The sequence below is a fragment of the Bos mutus genome, unplaced genomic scaffold (genome assembly GCF_027580195.1).
Source record: "Bos mutus isolate GX-2022 unplaced genomic scaffold, NWIPB_WYAK_1.1 CTG200, whole genome shotgun sequence".
NCBI classification, from domain to species: Eukaryota; Metazoa; Chordata; class Mammalia; order Artiodactyla; family Bovidae; genus Bos; species Bos mutus.
The window spans coordinates 339,292-356,962 of NW_027219453.1; the positions used below are offsets into that span (position 1 = coordinate 339,292).

At 39.7% G+C, this 17,671-nt stretch overlaps 2 protein-coding genes across 2 annotated transcripts; one reads left to right on the forward strand and one right to left on the reverse strand.

Moving 5' to 3' along the window:
• The first annotated feature begins 6,495 nt into the window (after positions 1–6,495).
• Positions 6,496–7,446, forward strand: LOC102274121 (olfactory receptor 51I2). The gene has a single exon (XM_005906003.2). The coding sequence runs from the start codon at positions 6,496–6,498 to the stop codon at positions 7,444–7,446; it is 951 nt and encodes a 316-aa protein (XP_005906065.2).
• Positions 7,447–16,717: 9,271 nt separating this feature from the next.
• On the reverse strand, positions 16,718–17,671 carry LOC102273831 (olfactory receptor 51Q1). The gene has a single exon (XM_005906002.2). It carries the CDS (start codon positions 17,669–17,671, stop codon positions 16,718–16,720), a length of 954 nt encoding a protein of 317 aa, XP_005906064.2.

The following is a 17,671-nucleotide window of genomic DNA, read 5'->3' on the forward strand; positions in this document are numbered from 1 at the left end:
TATTACAGGTTGAAAACCTTTAAACTAGAATATTGGCTTAGACTATTTGGGAAAATTGCAAACAGCTTTGTTTAGACAAAGGGGAGGTTTCACACTAAGAAGCTCTGGAAACAAGATCGATCCCGAGAGACTGCTTAAGATTGTGTGTGTGCGCTCAGTCGAACCGGATTCTTTGTGACCCCATGGGCTGTAGCCTCTCCAGACAAGAATAATGAAGTGTGAACCATTTCCTGCTCCAAGGATCTTCCAGACCCAGGGATCAAGCCTGGGTCTCTTGCATCTTCTGCATCAGCAGGTGGATTCTTTATCAACGCGCCACCTGGGAAGCCTAAGCTTGCAGGCGATTTTTAAAGCTGGAAGAAATTGAGTGCCTGACAACTAGGTGTAAGGTGTTGGTGGTAAAGGGATATACTGACTTATAGCCTCTTATCTCCACAAGGTGGTGCACATGGAACACAGAAATGACTTAAATGGGATGAACAATCTCCAGCCTCTTCACTAGCACTCAGGCTCCTGCCTCATCACTAGATTCCTGTCTTTTCTCGCAATTTCCACCTGCTAAGATCTCAACTAACCTGAAATCCTAAATTCAGGTAAAATCCAACTAGAAGGCTACCCTCTAAGTAAATACAATATAGAGGGGAAAATAATCAGATGGGTGTTACACTGAGATACAGAATCTTGCAAGAGTTCTTGGGGTGAGTGTTCCATGCATACAAGTCTCCTGATCAAGACCTCTTCTGAGACTTTTTTATTTTCTACAAACTCTATTAACTTCCTTCTAAAGTGTATATTCTTTTTCTAAAATGAGAAATTCTTAATGTGATTGTATTTTTCTGCACCAAACATGTACCTGCATTGTGCCTATCTTTTCTTTGCTCCATTGAAAAAATTTTTGATTTAAACACCACAAGACAAATTTATTTCCCTATTTAAGCTCTGTGGGGCAAAATGCTTCATGCTGCTGCTGCTGCTGCTGCTAAGTCTCTTCAGTCATGTCCGACTCTGTGCGACCCCATAGATGGCAGCCCACCAGGCTCCCTGTCCCTGCTTCATAATTTTTCCATAAATGAAAGATAGTCACTTAGTCAAGTCCAACTCTATGGGACCCCATGGACTGTAGCCCACCAAGCTTCTCTGTCCATGGGATTCTAAAGGCAAGAATACTGGAGTGGATTGCTATGCCCTCCTGCAGGGGATCTTCCCAACCCAGGGATCAAACCTGTGTTTCCTGCGTTGCAGGCAGACTCTTTACCATCTGAGCCACCAGGGAAGCCCTAACTTATAATGATCCCTTTTGTTGGGATTTGCACAAACATTATGTTTGGCATTATCACTCTTGGAATGAACAAATACTATTTTCCCTGACTTCTTTTCTCATAAAATAGTGACAGATACTAAGTCTTGAAAGAAGACTTTTCAAAAGTTGAAAAAGAGATAATGAAATGATAGTGAAACCTAAAATCTTACACCTAGCACAGTGTTTGATATACCCAATGTACGTGAATTAAATCAATAACCAAATGACTAGTTAAATAAATGAAAGACTGTATCAAAGATGATGCTTATTTCCAATTATGCTTCCTCTAATGACATAGTTAAGAGACATTTCCCTCTGGGTCTTCTCAAAGCCTAGATTCTCCTCACGAGGAACTTATTATGCTCAACCTGAGGCACCATTGTAGGTCTCTCTATTCTCCATAATTCTATGACCTTATTCATAAGACTGTTTTATACATTCTCTTTAATTATATCTTCTCATTCCTAACCCATTAACTTTTACCTAGTGGATTCTACAGTGATGGAAAGCAGAAAGAGTTTTCAAACTGCTTATCTAAGATACATCAAAGTTCCACATGGAGAAGGAAAAACTTCTTCTATGTCCATATTTTGTTTCCATCCCTTAACCATCCCATGATTTGATAGAAAAAATAGAGAGATCTCCAACCATTCCTTCCCTCAGTACATCTTTACTCTGTCTGAAACTGAAACAAGGAGGAGGTAAAATGAAATACTTAATGGGAAGATCAGTTATTTGGAAAAATGAACTATTTGGAGTATCTGAAATTAGAACCTTTAGCAGAACTTCTAATGAGTATAATTACCACATGTAGTACAATCACATTTTTGAAGATCACTTTCTTGTTTTTATTTGAATCGCTTATAGACAGGATCTATTTTTTTTTTTTTTTTACAGATCAGGTACCAGTTTGAAGGAATACTAGTTTCATGAAATTATGGAGCTAGTGGATAGCACAGTTAGAGCTCAAACTCACATCTGTGTGACTTTGTACTCAGTAGTCTTTCAGTGGGGATGTCTCTCCTGGAGGAGATCTCAGTCTTGTAGAACTTGGTAGAGGGTTGGATTGGAGGTGATGAGAGTGGGAATTGAGCAGGAAATACCAGTTATAAGTGGATGGAGGTAGCCATGGTCATATGATCTGTTGGTTAAATCTTGGGAATAGCTCTGCAATTCAAGGTCTGTTTTCTTGGCTCTGAGTTCCGGAGTTTACCCATTGGGTCTATGTTTTAAATGGGTGTTCTCAGTCCTGTCCAGTTCTTTGTGGCCTCATGAACTGTAGCTCACTAGGTTCCTCTGTCCATGGAATTTTTCAGGCAAGAATATTGCAGCAGGTTTCTGTTTCCTTCTCCAGGGGATCTTTCTAACCCAGGGATCGAACCCATGTCTCTTATGTCTCCTAAATTGGCAGGCAGGTTCTTTACCACTAGTACCACTTGGGAAGCCCTCAAAGTGAAAGTGTTACATGCTCAGTCCTTGTGGACTCTTTGAGACCTCATGGACTGCAGTCTACCAGGCTCCTCTGTCCATGGAATTCTCCAAGGCAAGCATGCTAGAGTGGATTGCCATTCCCTTCTCCAGGGAGTCTTTCCAACCCAGGGATTGAACCCAAGTCTCGCACATTGCAGGCAGATTCTTTACTCTCTGAGACACCATGTAGCTTCCCCCAAGGCTCAATGGTAAAGAATCCACCTGCAGTGCAGGAGACATTACTTTGACCCCTTGATTGGGAAGATCACCTGGAGAAGGAAATGGCAACTCCAGTATTCTTGTCTGAAAAATCCCATTACAAAGGAATCTGGGTGCACTACAGTCCAAAGGGTCACAAACAGTCAGACATGCCTGAACACACACACGACAATTGTATACTATTTAGGGCTTCCCTGGTGGTTTAGAGGGTAAAGCTTTAGGTTCTGCCTAAAATGTGGATTTTAAGCCCCAAATTTGGGGATTTTAACTCTTGAGTTCTGTGCTGAGAGTTCTGATTTTGAGACTGGATAATTGGGATAGGAAGAATGCTGCTATGGAGCTTGGAGGAAAATTCTCCTCTTCATCGCAAGGAAGCAGTTGGAATTTTATTTTCTCTTGGAGAGAGGGCAGCGTCTCCAGGGATAGTTTTTTTTTTTTTTTTTCCTCCTTCTGTTCCCAAGTGACATTTAATCCTCCTTTTCTTCCCCCTTTACCAACACAGTATCACATTCAGGCAAACTGAGACCCCAGAGGCTTTGGTGCCTAGGAACTCATATTCAGAGACATAAAGTTTACCTGTTTGAGGCTAGTACCTGCTTGAGGTTCATTCTGGAAACACTGTGAGCTCAGGTTCTTTGTCTTTCAAGCCAACTCTCCCTTCATTGAGCTCTTTCAGGTGAGTCTGAAATCTATTTGTATGAGCACAAGAAGTATATTTCAGTCTGTAATTCTCTCTGTGTCCCTGTGTGGTTCCCTCAGCCTCTCTCAAGTCTCTGTGTCTTTGAGTGAATTTCTGTCCATGCAAGTGTGTGCTTGTGTATTTGCTATCATTTGTTTGGCTTATGATGGAAGGGTTTAAAACAAATAAAAATAAAATTCCATTTTGTTGGATTCTTTTGTTGGACCAATTGAGATGATCTTGGTTGCTTTCCTTCATTCTATTAAGATGACATATAAGATTGATTGAATTTTGTCTGTTGACCCATTCTCAAATTCCAGGAATGGATCCCACTTGGTCAAAATGTATAACCCTTTCAATGGAAAAAAATTTTAAAAAAATTCTAAAATCTTAGTTTCGTGTATATTTTCTTAAAAAAGAAAAAACAAAGAGTAATATACCTTCCAGCACCAGGTGTCCTCCAGGACACCGCTTTCAGATAAGGCTACAGAGACGGCTCTATCAGTGAAGGACACATGGCAATCCCGTGACAGGGGCTGAGAGCTTGCCTCTGTTCTGTTCCACACAGAACCGAAGTCATGATATTGTCAGCATCACAGACCAGGAGAGATTTTGACCTCCTGGAACATCAGCCCAAGGGCAGAAGGAGACTTGAAAGTGCCTTTAATCCCAGTTCAGCAGCTGCTGGAATTCTCCCCCGAGTATTTCCATCAATGGTTACACAATTGTGGCAACTGTTGCTTGAACATGTTCACTGACAAAAACTTATTGTCTCATCTAGTAGCTTTGACTCAGAAAAATCTTCCTCACCTGGATCCTAAATTGTCAACTTCATCTCCATCTGTCACGCACTACCTCTTACACCCATCCCTGTCCATCTCGGCTACAGTCTCTTCTTCTCAGAGAAAAAGCATCACTGGTTCCTTCAATGCTCTTTATATATGACTTGGTCCCCTCTGTCTCTGTGTGTGTCCCATTGGTTTAACTCTGATCTAGAGAATGGAACCCAAAACTGAATGTACTTCAGTTATGACCCTGAACAATGTGCTCATGCTTTTATTAATTCATGAATTCTTGAGCATGTCTTTGTGCTGGAAACATGAAGCAGCGGGAGGCAAGAAGGAACCAGACACAAGTTTACCTAAGATTCCAAGGGAGAACAGAGGTGTAAAGGCACTTCTCATAAAATAAAAAGTATGTATAAAATATTTTAAAGTCATAGATGAGGCTATTATTTCCACTCAAGTAGTAATAGGAAAAGCTTCAGATAAAATAAAGGTGTTGACTACAGCAGCAACCCACTCCAGTACTTTTGCCTGGAAAATCCCATGGATGGAGGAGCCTGGTAGGCTGCAGTCCATGGGGTTGCTAAGGGTCAGACATGACCGAGCGACTTCACTTTCACTTTTCACTTTCATGCATTGGAGAAGGAAATGGCAACCCATTCCAGTGTTCTTGCCTGGAAAGTCCCATGGACGGAGGAGCCTGGTAGGCTGCAGTCCATGGGGTCGCTAAGAGTTGGACACTACTGAGCGACTTCACTCTCACTTTTCACTTTCATGCATTGGAGAAGGAAATGGCAACCCACTCCAGTATTCTTGCCTGGGGAATCCCAAGGACGGGGGAGCCTGGTGGGCTGCCGTCTATGGGGTCGTGTAGAGTTGGACACGACTGAAGCGACTTAGCAGTAGCAGCAGCATGAATGGCAGTGGGAGTTCAAAAACAAGGAAGAGGAAGATCAAGCAAACTCCTAGTCTGCTTAGGAGGCAGGAAAAAGAAATCTGTCTGCCATTCTCTACTTTGCTCTGCCTGTGAAGGTGAAGATGCTCAACTTCCCAATATCTCTACATTCTTCTTCCTTAAGTGGCTGCAATTTCAGAAGGCTGGCAGCTGGGTATGTATAAAATATTTAGGAAGGACCACAGGACTTCCAGTTGAAAGAACTAGATTCTAGTCCCAATTTAGCCACTTAATGCCTTAAGGACAGTCACTTAACATGGTTGTTATGGGACTGAAATGAGGCAGCTTGGTAGAGAAACAGTTGTCCATCTGGTTATCCTTTCTAGCACACAAAGACTGAATTATTTCCCTGAAGCTGTGTGCTCCTGGGTGCTGTTGTTACTCTTTGCCATCACTCATGTTCCTCCATGCCTTGGGTCAGGGCTAGTGTTTATAAGCCTTCATTTTTACTTTTGTGACAAATGAGGTCTGTCCATACATACATACCATACGATATCATGTTTACCTTTACAATGTTCATATGTAATAGATGTATTTTATTTTTCTGTTTTAGATATAGAAACACAGAGGCTTCGAAAGGTTAAGCTACCTGTTCAAGGTCACACTGCATGTAAACTGTAAATTGGGCTCCAAACTGAGGTCTGTGGGAATCCATTTGCAGAGCTCTGAAACACTGAACATATGAAGCTATTTTTTTTTTGTTATTTCTTATATCTAAGTAAGAGAATATTATTATCTTTACAAGTTAAATCATGTATTAACTGATTGAGTATTGATTTTGACCCATTTCTGATTTATTCCAGTGCTTCTCAATTTTTAAATGATGCTATCTTTCATAAGATTGGGTAGTCTCAAATATCTTTTTTAGGCATAAGATTTTAGGGCTCTGGCTGTCAGGGGAATAGCAGGTGAGAATATTTTTACAAGGAATAATGTAGATGACTCCAATTTCCTCCATGTCTTTCCATTTCTCTCTTCTTCACACTTTGAGGTAGGCTGCTAAGGCAGAAGGCTTCTGGGTGGGAGTTAACTGATTTTTTTTTTTTTTTCAAGTGGCAGGTAAAGACTGATCACTGCTGTTGGTGACATGAAAGCTGAGAGCAGTGAAAGTCTTGACCTCCTATCTGTCTTCCTGACTGGTATTCCAGGGTTGGAGGCCCAACATGGCTGGCTGTCCATCCCCTTCTTCACCATGTACATTGTAGCTATTGTGGGCAACAGCCTAATCATGGCAGCAGTGCAAGCAGATCCTGCCTTACATGAGCCCATGTACCTGTTTCTCTCCATGTTGGCTGCCACTGAGGTGGGTGTCTCTGTGTCCACACTGCCTACTGTCATGGGCATTCTTTGGTTTGATGCCTGCCAGATTGACTTTGATGGCTGCCTTGCCCAGATGTTCTTCATCCACACCTTCTCCTGCATGGAGTCAGGGGTCCTGCTGGCTATGAGTTATGACCGCTTTGTAGCCATCTACAATCCACTGCGCTACACAGCCATCCTCACCCTGCCCTGTATTGTCTCCATGGGTCTGGTCATTACACTGAAGAGTGTGACACTCATGGCTCCCCTTCCAGTCCTCTTGAGGTTACTGCCCTATTGCCACACTAACATCCTCTCCCACTCTTACTGCCTCCACTCAGATCTGATCCAGCTGCCTTGTGCTGACACTAAGCTCAATAGCATCCTGGGTTTGGCCATTGTCTTGGCCACTTTTGGACTGGACTCACTGCTGATTGTGGTCTCCTATATGCTGATTATTTACACAGTGCTGGGCATTGCTTCTGGGGAGGGACGGTGGAAGGCCGTCAATACATGTGTGTCACACATCTGTGCGGTACTTGTGTACTATGTGCCTATGATTGGTGTGTCTGTGATGCATCGTACTGCCAAGCATGCCTCACCTCTGGCCCACACACTCATGTCCAGCATCTACCTCTTTGTGCCTCCTGTGCTCAATCCCATCATCTACAGTGTCAAGACCAAACCAATCCAACAGGGAATTGTCACTGTGCTTTCCTGCAAGAGAGAATTACTTTGAGTCATTCCAAGGGGGGAGGGACTTGGAATCAGTCCATAAACTCTGGTGGTGTTTCTTCTGTGGGCAAAGCTCCACACCAGGATTTCTGGGGAAGAATAGGAGTGAGAAATTCCAAACATTGCCTCGGGCTTGAATCTGGATCATAGGAGTTACCTTGACCCCTTGCCATCTCACAAGTTACCAACAGAGGTGTGTCTGTATGTACCCATGCATATGCCATCTCTGACAGTTATGATCAACTTGAGATCTTGAATGCCCTTTGCCTGTTTTTCTCAAGGCTCACACCAAACAGTCTGACAAATAGGAAGTTACCTGTAGAGGCTTGAGACTTAATGATATTTGAATTGAAATATAACAAGTTCTTGTTTTGATGGGTCAGACAGATATTAAAAATCTGCTCCCAATAAAAGACCATCCTAGTAACATGACTTTGAGCAAGATAAGTGTACTTTTTGGGTTGTCCCAGATAGTCGTGATTTACACTTATTTTTCTCAGCATCATTATTAATAGCAATCCCTTTTCCTCTCAAAAGTATCCTTGTTTAAACAGTAAATTTATGGTAAAACTACATATAAAACAACTTCCTTCGTGTTATGTACGGAATCAGACTCTTCCCCCCAGCTTACTGTCCAGTGGTGTCTACTCTCAGACTATTCAGTCTGTTTAGAATAGCGGCTACCAAAATTTTATATGCCAGGAGATTCTGAGGATGAAGAACAGCTGCGTAAATGGCCTCAACTTAGGTATCAAGTAAAATATGAACAACCTTACACACCAGGTTTCAGATCTGAAAAATCCCAACAGAAACACCAATAGAATTCTGTTTTGATAGAGCTTTGGGTCCTGTTTTTCTGGTGTCTGGATATTTACATTCCCTTTTCCTCCTATCCTCACCATGCCCTGAAGCAGGTATGCTTGTATCTTTCCTTCTGCTCCACCTCTTCTCTTTAACTGTCAGCAGAGTTCTAGTTGGCACTTCTTGCTTCTGCCTGTGGTTGTCTATGGTTTCCTGGAAACCTTTGGTCAAATGAGAGAGTACGTCTTCACACCTCCTAAATAATAGAGGTCTGTGTATGGTGGATTGATAGGCTTGTTCTGCTTGATCAGTAACTGGCCTCAGATCTCAGCCTCTCAGGCTTCAGGGCTTACAAATGCAAGGGAAATGTTTTTTTTTTCACCGTATGCTATTCTTCCTGAGCTCGTTCACGTCATTAGGGTCGCCTTTAAACAGTGAACTTTTTGAAATGCTTGGTCTGTTTAAAATAGTGGTTACCAAATTTTTACATTCTTTATGTAAAATAATTAATAGGAAAAAATTAGGTATCCTTTTAGGCATTTTCAGGTTAAAACCTAAAATTTTATCATAGATTTACATAGATGTTGAACACACATTGTGGATATATTGTAAATATACTGAGGCTTCCCTCGTGACTCAGATGATAAACAATCTGCCTGCATCCCAGAGACTCAGGTTTGATCCCTGGATTGGGAAGATCCCCTGGAGAAGGGAATGGCAACCCACTCCAGGATTCTTGACTGAAGAATTCCATGAACAGAAGAGCCTGGCAGGCTGCTACAGTCTATGGGTTCACAAAGAGTTGGGCATAACTGAGAGACTAATGCTTCACTTTCATAAATATATCAAGTTAAAAATAAATTGTTATATCACAGTTTAAAATAACAAATGTAAACTAAATGCATATTTTGATAGCAGACATTATGAAGTTAAATATGCATGAACATATTCTTTAACATTCCATTCACATATTTTTATGTTAGTCCTTTTTCTCCTCAAACTCGAATTTTTATTTTACCTCCACCATAGAGTTTGTAATACATATAATATATTTTCTCTTTGGAAAAATTTTAGTGGTTGCTCTTTCACAATACTTTAATATATATATATATATTTAAATTTTATGTTTAAAATTTAGTCACACATAGAGTATTGTTCTAAAAATGTATTCTTTATTGAGTCATTTTTCTGATATTAATACATAATTGATCAAAACAACATGAGCATAATACAAATTTTTATATATTAATACTAAAATTTGATTTCAATCCATCTCTTAATGAGCTGCATGATTTTATTTTTCTTGGATCTGGAAAATATTTAGTATTTATTAATAGAATGAGACATAGTTCAATAACAATTCTGTTCCTATTTACTTTTTTCTTTTTCTGTAAATGTGAAAGCTATTAAGTTTGGTAACATAAATGAGAAAATGGCATTGGTACCATTTATCATTGCATAATATCATTTTTAATGCCTTTGGAATTAAATGATAAAAATCATATGATAATCTCATGAAAAATTATCTTAATGATATACTAAATGATATTCCCATTGGATCACTTTTTATTTTTGTTGATGACAGTAAAATTGATACCATTTGTCTTACACTAGAATATGCTACCCCATCATTGGTGTCATTCACTTCCTCAAAATCCATGTCAATATTTCCAGTAGTCCTTTTGATTGGTATCTCAGAAATGTTTACTATTTGGGATCTACAATGGAAATATTAAATAGCTTTAAGAACTATGTCTATTCATATTTTTTCCTTTTTGAAAATTAAAAATTATTATTACTATTTAATTTTTGTAAAGTGAGAAAATAAGATTGTAGAAAGGAAAAAAAAAATAGTGTAACAGAGGCATAGTCAAACCTCCTACATTCCCAGACAAAGCAATTTCAGTGAAGAAACTATATGGATGTTTAACATCTAAAAATTTATACTTATAAAAATATTTGTGTTCAGGCACTCCCAAAAATATCTGCTTATTTCTCTAGAGGAACAGTTAATCAATTTGAAGGCCACTAGGTTAGATATGCACATGAATTTGGGTGAACTCCGGGAGTTGATGATGGACAGGGAGGCCTGGCGTGCTGTGATTCATGGGGTTGCAAAGAGTCGGACACGACTGAGCAACTGAACTGAACTGAACTGAGGTTAGATATCCACCAATGACAGTGTCTATAAATTGTCTAAGAAGGTGAAATTCAAGGTGAATTTCTTAGACAGATATTGATCAAATTTCAGAGTCAAATATCAGGGGAAATTACTGCTTCTGGAGAGGTACCCAAAGACTTGGGATTGTAAATAATATGTATATCTTTCATTAATAAGTGACTAATCATTTTCTTCATTTATCAAAATATATTTTTGAGTACCTACTATGTATAAAGGGTAGATATGTAATAATATTTTATTTTTGGATGCAGCATAGAAAATAAAATCTAAAAATTTAGTAAAGAAGTTGCAATAATTATTGGGGCAAGCCAGATATTCCCTTATAGGTTTTAGATGTCATCAGCAGATGAATCTACCAGTAAGCTGCAAGTCTAAAGGATGAATGTGCTTCAACACACTTTAGATATGTAATCAAATCTCATTTTTAGTCACATTACTTTCATAGTCACTTCTTTTTTCATAGAAACTATCACTTCAGAGGGCATGATTGACTAGCAGCAACACTCAGAATGATGTTCAGATTATTCTTTTTAATTAATGTATTTTAATTGGAGGATAATTACTTCACAATATTGTGATGGTTTTTGCCATCACATGATTTACATCAGTGCAAATCAGCCGTAGGCATACATGTGTTCCCTCCATCTTGAACACTGCCTCCCCAATTACTTCCCCAACCCATCCCTCCAGGTAGTCACAGAGCACCGGCTTTGGGTGCCCTACATCATTCATCGAACTCGCACTGGTTAGCTATTTACTTATGGTAATGTATATGTTTCAGTGCTATTCTAGCAAATCATCCCACCTTCTCCTTCTCCCACTGAGTCCAAAACTCTGTTCTTTATGTCTGTTGTCTCCTTTGCTGCCCTGCACATAGGATTGTCGGTACCATCTTTCTAGATTTCATATATGTGCAGATATTATTTTATTATTTATTATTGATTTTTTTCACAGTTGTTCAGGAATCCAAATCTTAGAAAAATCCAAAGTGATAGTTGTACAATTCATTTAAAGCATTATTTTATAACATTATCTACTGTATCTTGTTGTGTCTGACTCTCTCAATGGGTTGTAACTTTAAATAACAACCTCCAAATGGCAAAAGCAGAGATGCTTTGCAGTCTTGGTTATTGAGCTCTTGAAAAATGGCTAATTTGAATTGATATTTGTTGTAATGACATGTGGCCAGACTTTGGAGACTTAACATTAAAAAAAACAAAGAGTGTAAACTATCTTATTTTTAAACATAAGTTACGTGTTTAAATGATTACATTTTAGATATATTGGGTTAAACAATATATAAAAGAAGAGAATATTAGAAAGGGAAAATACATGCTTAAATTGTTTTAAATATAGAGGAATACCTGTCTCCATAATAAAGCTGATCATGTTTCACAACAATTTGTAGGTGAAAGAAATAAATATTAGAAAAATGTGTATAATGTATTATATACATATCAATGTATATAAAGTTATCTAAACATAAGATATTTTCTCTACCATTCATGTTGGAAATTTCATGAACCTGAACCTATGCGATCCATTAAACAAAGAAATGCTGCTTGCTAATTGAAATGTATTGCTCAAATAAAACCTTCTAATTTTGACCTTTCAGCAGCAATGGTTAAAGTAATTTTAGGCCATTCATTTCAAGATATATGATAGCATCTTAAAAGTGGCTGACCTATTTCCCCAATAACATTTCTCACATAACAATATGTGGAAGTTACAAATACTGATACACACAAATAGCTAATTTCTAAGAAAGAATGTGTACAGTACTGTAGCATAATGAATGTGGTGCCTGCAATAACTTTGTTGTTTTTTAGTTGCTAAATCATGTTGGACAGACTCTTTTGTGATCCCATGGACTGTAGCCCTCCAGGTTCCTCTGTCCATGGGATTTCTCAGTCAGGATACTGAAGTAGATTGCCATTTCCTTGTCTAGGGGAATCTTCTCAAACCAGGGGTAGAACCCATATCTCCTGCATTGGCAGGTGGACTCTTTACTACTGAGCTACCATGGAAGCCCCTGCAATAACTTAGCCAGTTTTTAATACACATGATGATGCTACCTTTTTCTGCCAATTTATAGGTTAAAAGTTGTTACTGGAACTTTTTAGTTTTGCAAATATTACCTGGTATTTAATACACAATGTAGATACTATACTCACTTAAAATATTTAGTTATGACCAACCTAGATAGCATATTCAAAAGCAGAGAGAGACATTACTTTGCCAACAAAGGTCTGGCTAGTCAAGGCTATGGTTTTTCCTGTGGTCATGTATGGATGTGAGAGTTGGACTGTGAAGAAGGCTGAGCGCCGAAGAACTGATGCTTTTGAACTGTGGTGTTGGAGAAGACACTTGAGAGTTCCTTGGACTGCAAGGAGATCTAACCAGTCCATTCTGAAGGAGATCAGCCCTGGGATTTCTTTGGAAGGAATGATGCTAAAGCTGAAACTGCAGTACTTTGGCCACCTCATGCGAAGAGTTGACTCATTGGAAAAGACTCTGATGCTGGAAGGGATTGGGGGCAGGAGGAGAAGGGGACGACAGAGGATGAGATGGCTGGATGGCATCACTGACTCGATGGACATGAGTGTGAGTGAACTCTGGGAGTTGGTGATGGATAGGGAGGCCTGGCGTGCTGCGATTCATGGGGTCGCAAAGAGTCGGACACGACTGAGCGACTGATCTGATCTGATATATTTACTGAAAATAGCCAAGCCATGACAAAAACCTAGCTTCTAAGATGAGATGCAAAATAAATACAAATAGATAATAAGTTATAAAAATCCATAGTCATAATAACACAATGACAGAATATGCTCATATTGACATAAACATTATGTAAAATGTTTTAATATTTTATAAATAAATTCAGACAGGTTGTACAAGTATTCAAATTTGCTTAGTATTGCTTGTAAGACAAGTTAGAGTAGTTTGGCATTTTTACAAAAAAGTTTAAATCTCTTATTTTTCTGATATTATTTCAGCATGGAAAATAGTGCTAGAATAACTTTAATTTATACAAGTTTTCAGTTAATTTTCTCACTGGAAATCTAACAAATTTAGCTTCAATATTTCCTGTACAGATTTTGCCAGATATATTAAAATTATTTCCAAAAATATTGAATTTTATGTGATATATGCAATTATTGCTACTAGCTTGTCGTTTCTTCTTGGTCCTCCCAGTTAAGAAAGCAAGAAAATATATGTCTGTATACTGACCTGTTTATATACAAATATCTATAAATATGTTTTACTTAATCATCTGTATCTACATTAAGTGAAACATAACTTCATACTGATACCCCCAACTCCAGTCCATGGATCATTCATGTTGCTCCCCTTGCTTTTCCATAACATCCCAGCCAAGTAGGGAGGAACTTGGTTCCCAGGTGGCACTATTGGTAAAGAATCCAATGGCAGGAGACATAAAATATGTGGGTTTGACCCCTGGGTGCAGCATTTATTATATTTCATTTTGCCTTTAGTACAGATCCCACCCAATTCCAAAGGTCAGCACCATTTCCCTCCATCTTTTCCAGTGCAGTTGCTTCATGTATTCATAATAGAACTATCATATTGTGTCTTCCATCCTGAGTAATTTTTAAAAATTATATATAATAAATATATACAAATTATATATATTAATGACCACTCTGTGCTGCTGTAAATTTCTTTGAGTTTTAGCAAAGGCCTAATGTCATCTGTGTACCATCACAGTATTACAGAATGATTCTACAGTCTACAAAACCCTCTGTGCGTCATGAATTTAATACTCCACTCCCTTAAATTCTTAGTTACCACCAGTAAGCTTACTCTCTATGAAGTTTTGCCATTTTCAGAGTTTTGTCTGTATGAAATCATAATTTTTTTTAAAGACCTGTTAGACCACCTTCCTTCATTTAGCAATGAACATTTAGGATTCATCCATGTCTTTATGTATCTTGATAATTCTCAGCAGCTGCTGTAAAGACGTTATGCAGAGGCTTGGCTGATGCTTTCTGTCAAACATGCTTTGTCTTTAATTGCTTAGCCTGTATTTTGCAATCATTGGTCTTTGACCCCTGGAGAAGGAAATGGCAACCCAATCCAGTATTCTTGTCTGGGGAATCCCATGAAGAGAGAAGCCTGGCAGGCCACAGCCTATGGGGTCACAAGAGTAGGACACTACTTAGTGACTAAACCACCACCACTGGTCATTGAACAGCTTATTTTGCCCCCAAATTCCCCTTCATGTTTCTAAGCTCTAGTCCCTTTATAACCTAAATATTATTATTTTTTCTCCGATAGCTGACCTTTATTTCACAGTTTCAGAAATATAGTCTATAGGTCTTTGGTTGTATTAGTTTGCTAGGACGGCCACAAAAAGGGTGGCTTAAACAATAGAAATTTTATTTCTTCAAATTATGGAGGCCTCTAACAATTTCTCACATTTCTGGTTTCTTTGGGGGCCTCTCCCCTGGCTTGCAGGTGGTTGTCTTCTCCATGTGTCATCATTCTGGTCTTCTTTCTGTGCTTGTGTCCTAATAGTCTCTTCATACAGGGACATGGGTCACCCAGGATTAGAGTTCACCCTAAGGACCTTATTTTAACTCAGTTATGTCTATAAAAACCCTACCTCCAAATGTAGTCACATGCTAAGATACTGGGGTTAGAATTTCAAAATAGGAATGTGTGGGGAATTTAGCCCAAGTCACTAGTAGATCTAATTGTCCTGAAGCTAATTTTGTTCTGTCACCTCTCCCTTCAGAAACCCCTTTTTGTCCAGGGATGTGTTTAGATGGCAATTGGGAGCATCTGTGTATGTAGATGATTACCACTTGGCCACCCTAATTCCTGTTCCCACAATGGCTGCAAACATAAATGTCCCCACAGATGTTCTTATCCATAATCTGGAGTGTAGTGGAGTGGAGAAGGAGAAAATAATTCACATAAACTGAGCACCTATGAAGCCTATTAGTAATTCAAGACTGTATCTTTTACATGGACTTCCCAGGTGGTGCTAGTAGTAAAGAACCCACCTGCTAATGCAAGAGACATAAGAGATGTGGATCAGGAAGACCCCCTGGAGGAGGGCACAGGAACCCATTCCAGTGTTGTTGCTTGGAGAATCACATAAACAGAGGAGTCTGGCTGGACCACCAAAGAAATCCCATGACTACCCTTCAAACTGATATTTCTGAGAGAGGCTACCTGGTTGCCATAAAATAATTTTTTATGATCATTAAAGCCACATCTATTTTGTTAGTTTGTTTTGGCTGTACAGAATCTTCGCTGCATCACATGGGCTTCTCTAGTTGTGGCAAGGGCTTAGTTGCCCTGCAGCTGGTGGTATCTTTGTTCCCTGACCAGGGATTGAATCTGTGTCCCCTGAATTAGCAGGCAGATTCTTTACCAGGGACCACCAGGGAAGTCCAAAAGCCACATCCTGTCTATCATAGCATTGTCTAGTCCCAAGTCCAGAATGCCAAAGGGAAATGGCCTCTAAGAATTTAAACCACATTCAGAATATCAAGGTTAAAAAAAAAAAAGCCTATCATAGTGAGAAAAATGAATTTATATTCCCACAAATGTTACCTGCAGACATACTTGAAGTTTTGGTCCTAAATACTAAGACCCTCTAACAATGCAGGAGCATTAGTCCAGTGGTGGGGGCTCGAAGTATACTCACCTCCATCTTTAGGCTCTTTGCTCATTGTGTGTGCTTAAATCATGCTGAGTATAGATTAGATAATCTCAGTTGAATAGCTGAGAAATATCTTGATCAATATCCATATAGCCTGGATCAATATCCAAATAACTTGATCAGTATCTGTCTTCCCTCAAATATTTACTATTCTTTTGCAAGAGAAACTCAGAGCACACCTATCCATTATATGAAACGGAAAAGTGGAGTTTACCTGGAGTAAGTGGAGCTGCCTAGGAGAATGTGTGGTGGAGGCAACAACAAAGGTTTTCATTCACATTTACTTAACCAGGCCCACTGGAGAGAAAAATATTCGGAAAAAATTTAAACAGACCTTTACTCAGTCAATGATGCTTATTTCATTGGCAGATAAATGTGCTAGAATCAGATCAAATTGGAACCACAACTCTTTTGGATAGAATGTTTGCTGCTAGTTTCTCCCAGAACAAAAATCCAATTAAATCCAAGATCATGTCATACTCCCTTAAAAATATGATGGAATTTTTTTTACACTCTCCATTTAAAATATTTGACTATACTCTCCCTGTAGACCTATCGACTGCAATTTCTGTGTAATTAAGTGCATTCAGTACTTCACCTTAAATGCCTGCTTCTTTGAGAAATGAGGTGAAAAATTCCGTGGCGGATCTGCTTAGTCTTTACACTGTAAATGATGGGGTTCATCACTGGAGGCGCCAACAGGTAAATATTGGCCAGGATAACATGAACTAGAGGAGGGGCATGCTTGGCAAATCGATGAGTTATAGACACCCCAACCATGGGCACATAGAGGACCAGAACAGCCAGCATGTGGGACAGACAGTTATTGAGCGCCTGCAGTCGCTCAGCCCATGAGGCTGTGTGCAAGATACTTTTCAGGATGAGGATGTAGGAGAGCACAATGAGCAGAGGGTCCATCACAATAATGAGCAAAACCACAGCAAAAGCATACCAGTTGTTGATTCGGATGTCAGCACAGACCAGGCGAATCATGTCCTGGTGGAGGCAGTAGGAGTGAGAGAGAAGGTGGGAGCGGCAGAAGGGCAGGCGCTTGAGTAGGAAAAGGGAGGGAAGAACGGCCAGAACACAGCGGCAAAGGATGGCTAACCCCATCTTGCCAACGACACTGTTGGTGAGGATGGTGGCATAATGGAGGGGGCGGCAGATGGCCACATAGCGGTCAAAGGACATGGCCAACAGGACTGAAGATTCCATAAAAGAGAACGCATGGAGGAAGAAGAACTGGGCAAAACAGCCCTCAAAACTGATCTTCTGATTGTTAAACCAGAGGAGCTGCATGACTGTGGGCAGCGTGCTGAGGGTGAGACCCAGGTCAGTGAGGGCTAGCATGGAGAGGAACAGGTACATGGGCTGGATGAGGGATGGCTCTATGCGGATGACAGTGAGAATGGTGGTGTTTCCCATGATGGAGATGATGTAGAGGCAGCAGCAGGGGATGGAGATCCAGATGTGGTAGGCCTCAAACCCAGGGATGCCCGTGAGGATGAAGTAGAAGGGGTCTTGGGTGGTGTTCATCACCTCGGACAT

Excerpts from the sequence above, each read along its gene's own strand:
- LOC102273831 (XM_005906002.2), bottom strand. The coding sequence starts at position 17,671 with ATGTCCGAGGTGATGAACACCACCCAAGACCCCTTCTACTTCATCCTC.
- LOC102274121 (XM_005906003.2), top strand. The coding sequence starts at position 6,496 with ATGAAAGCTGAGAGCAGTGAAAGTCTTGACCTCCTATCTGTCTTCCTG.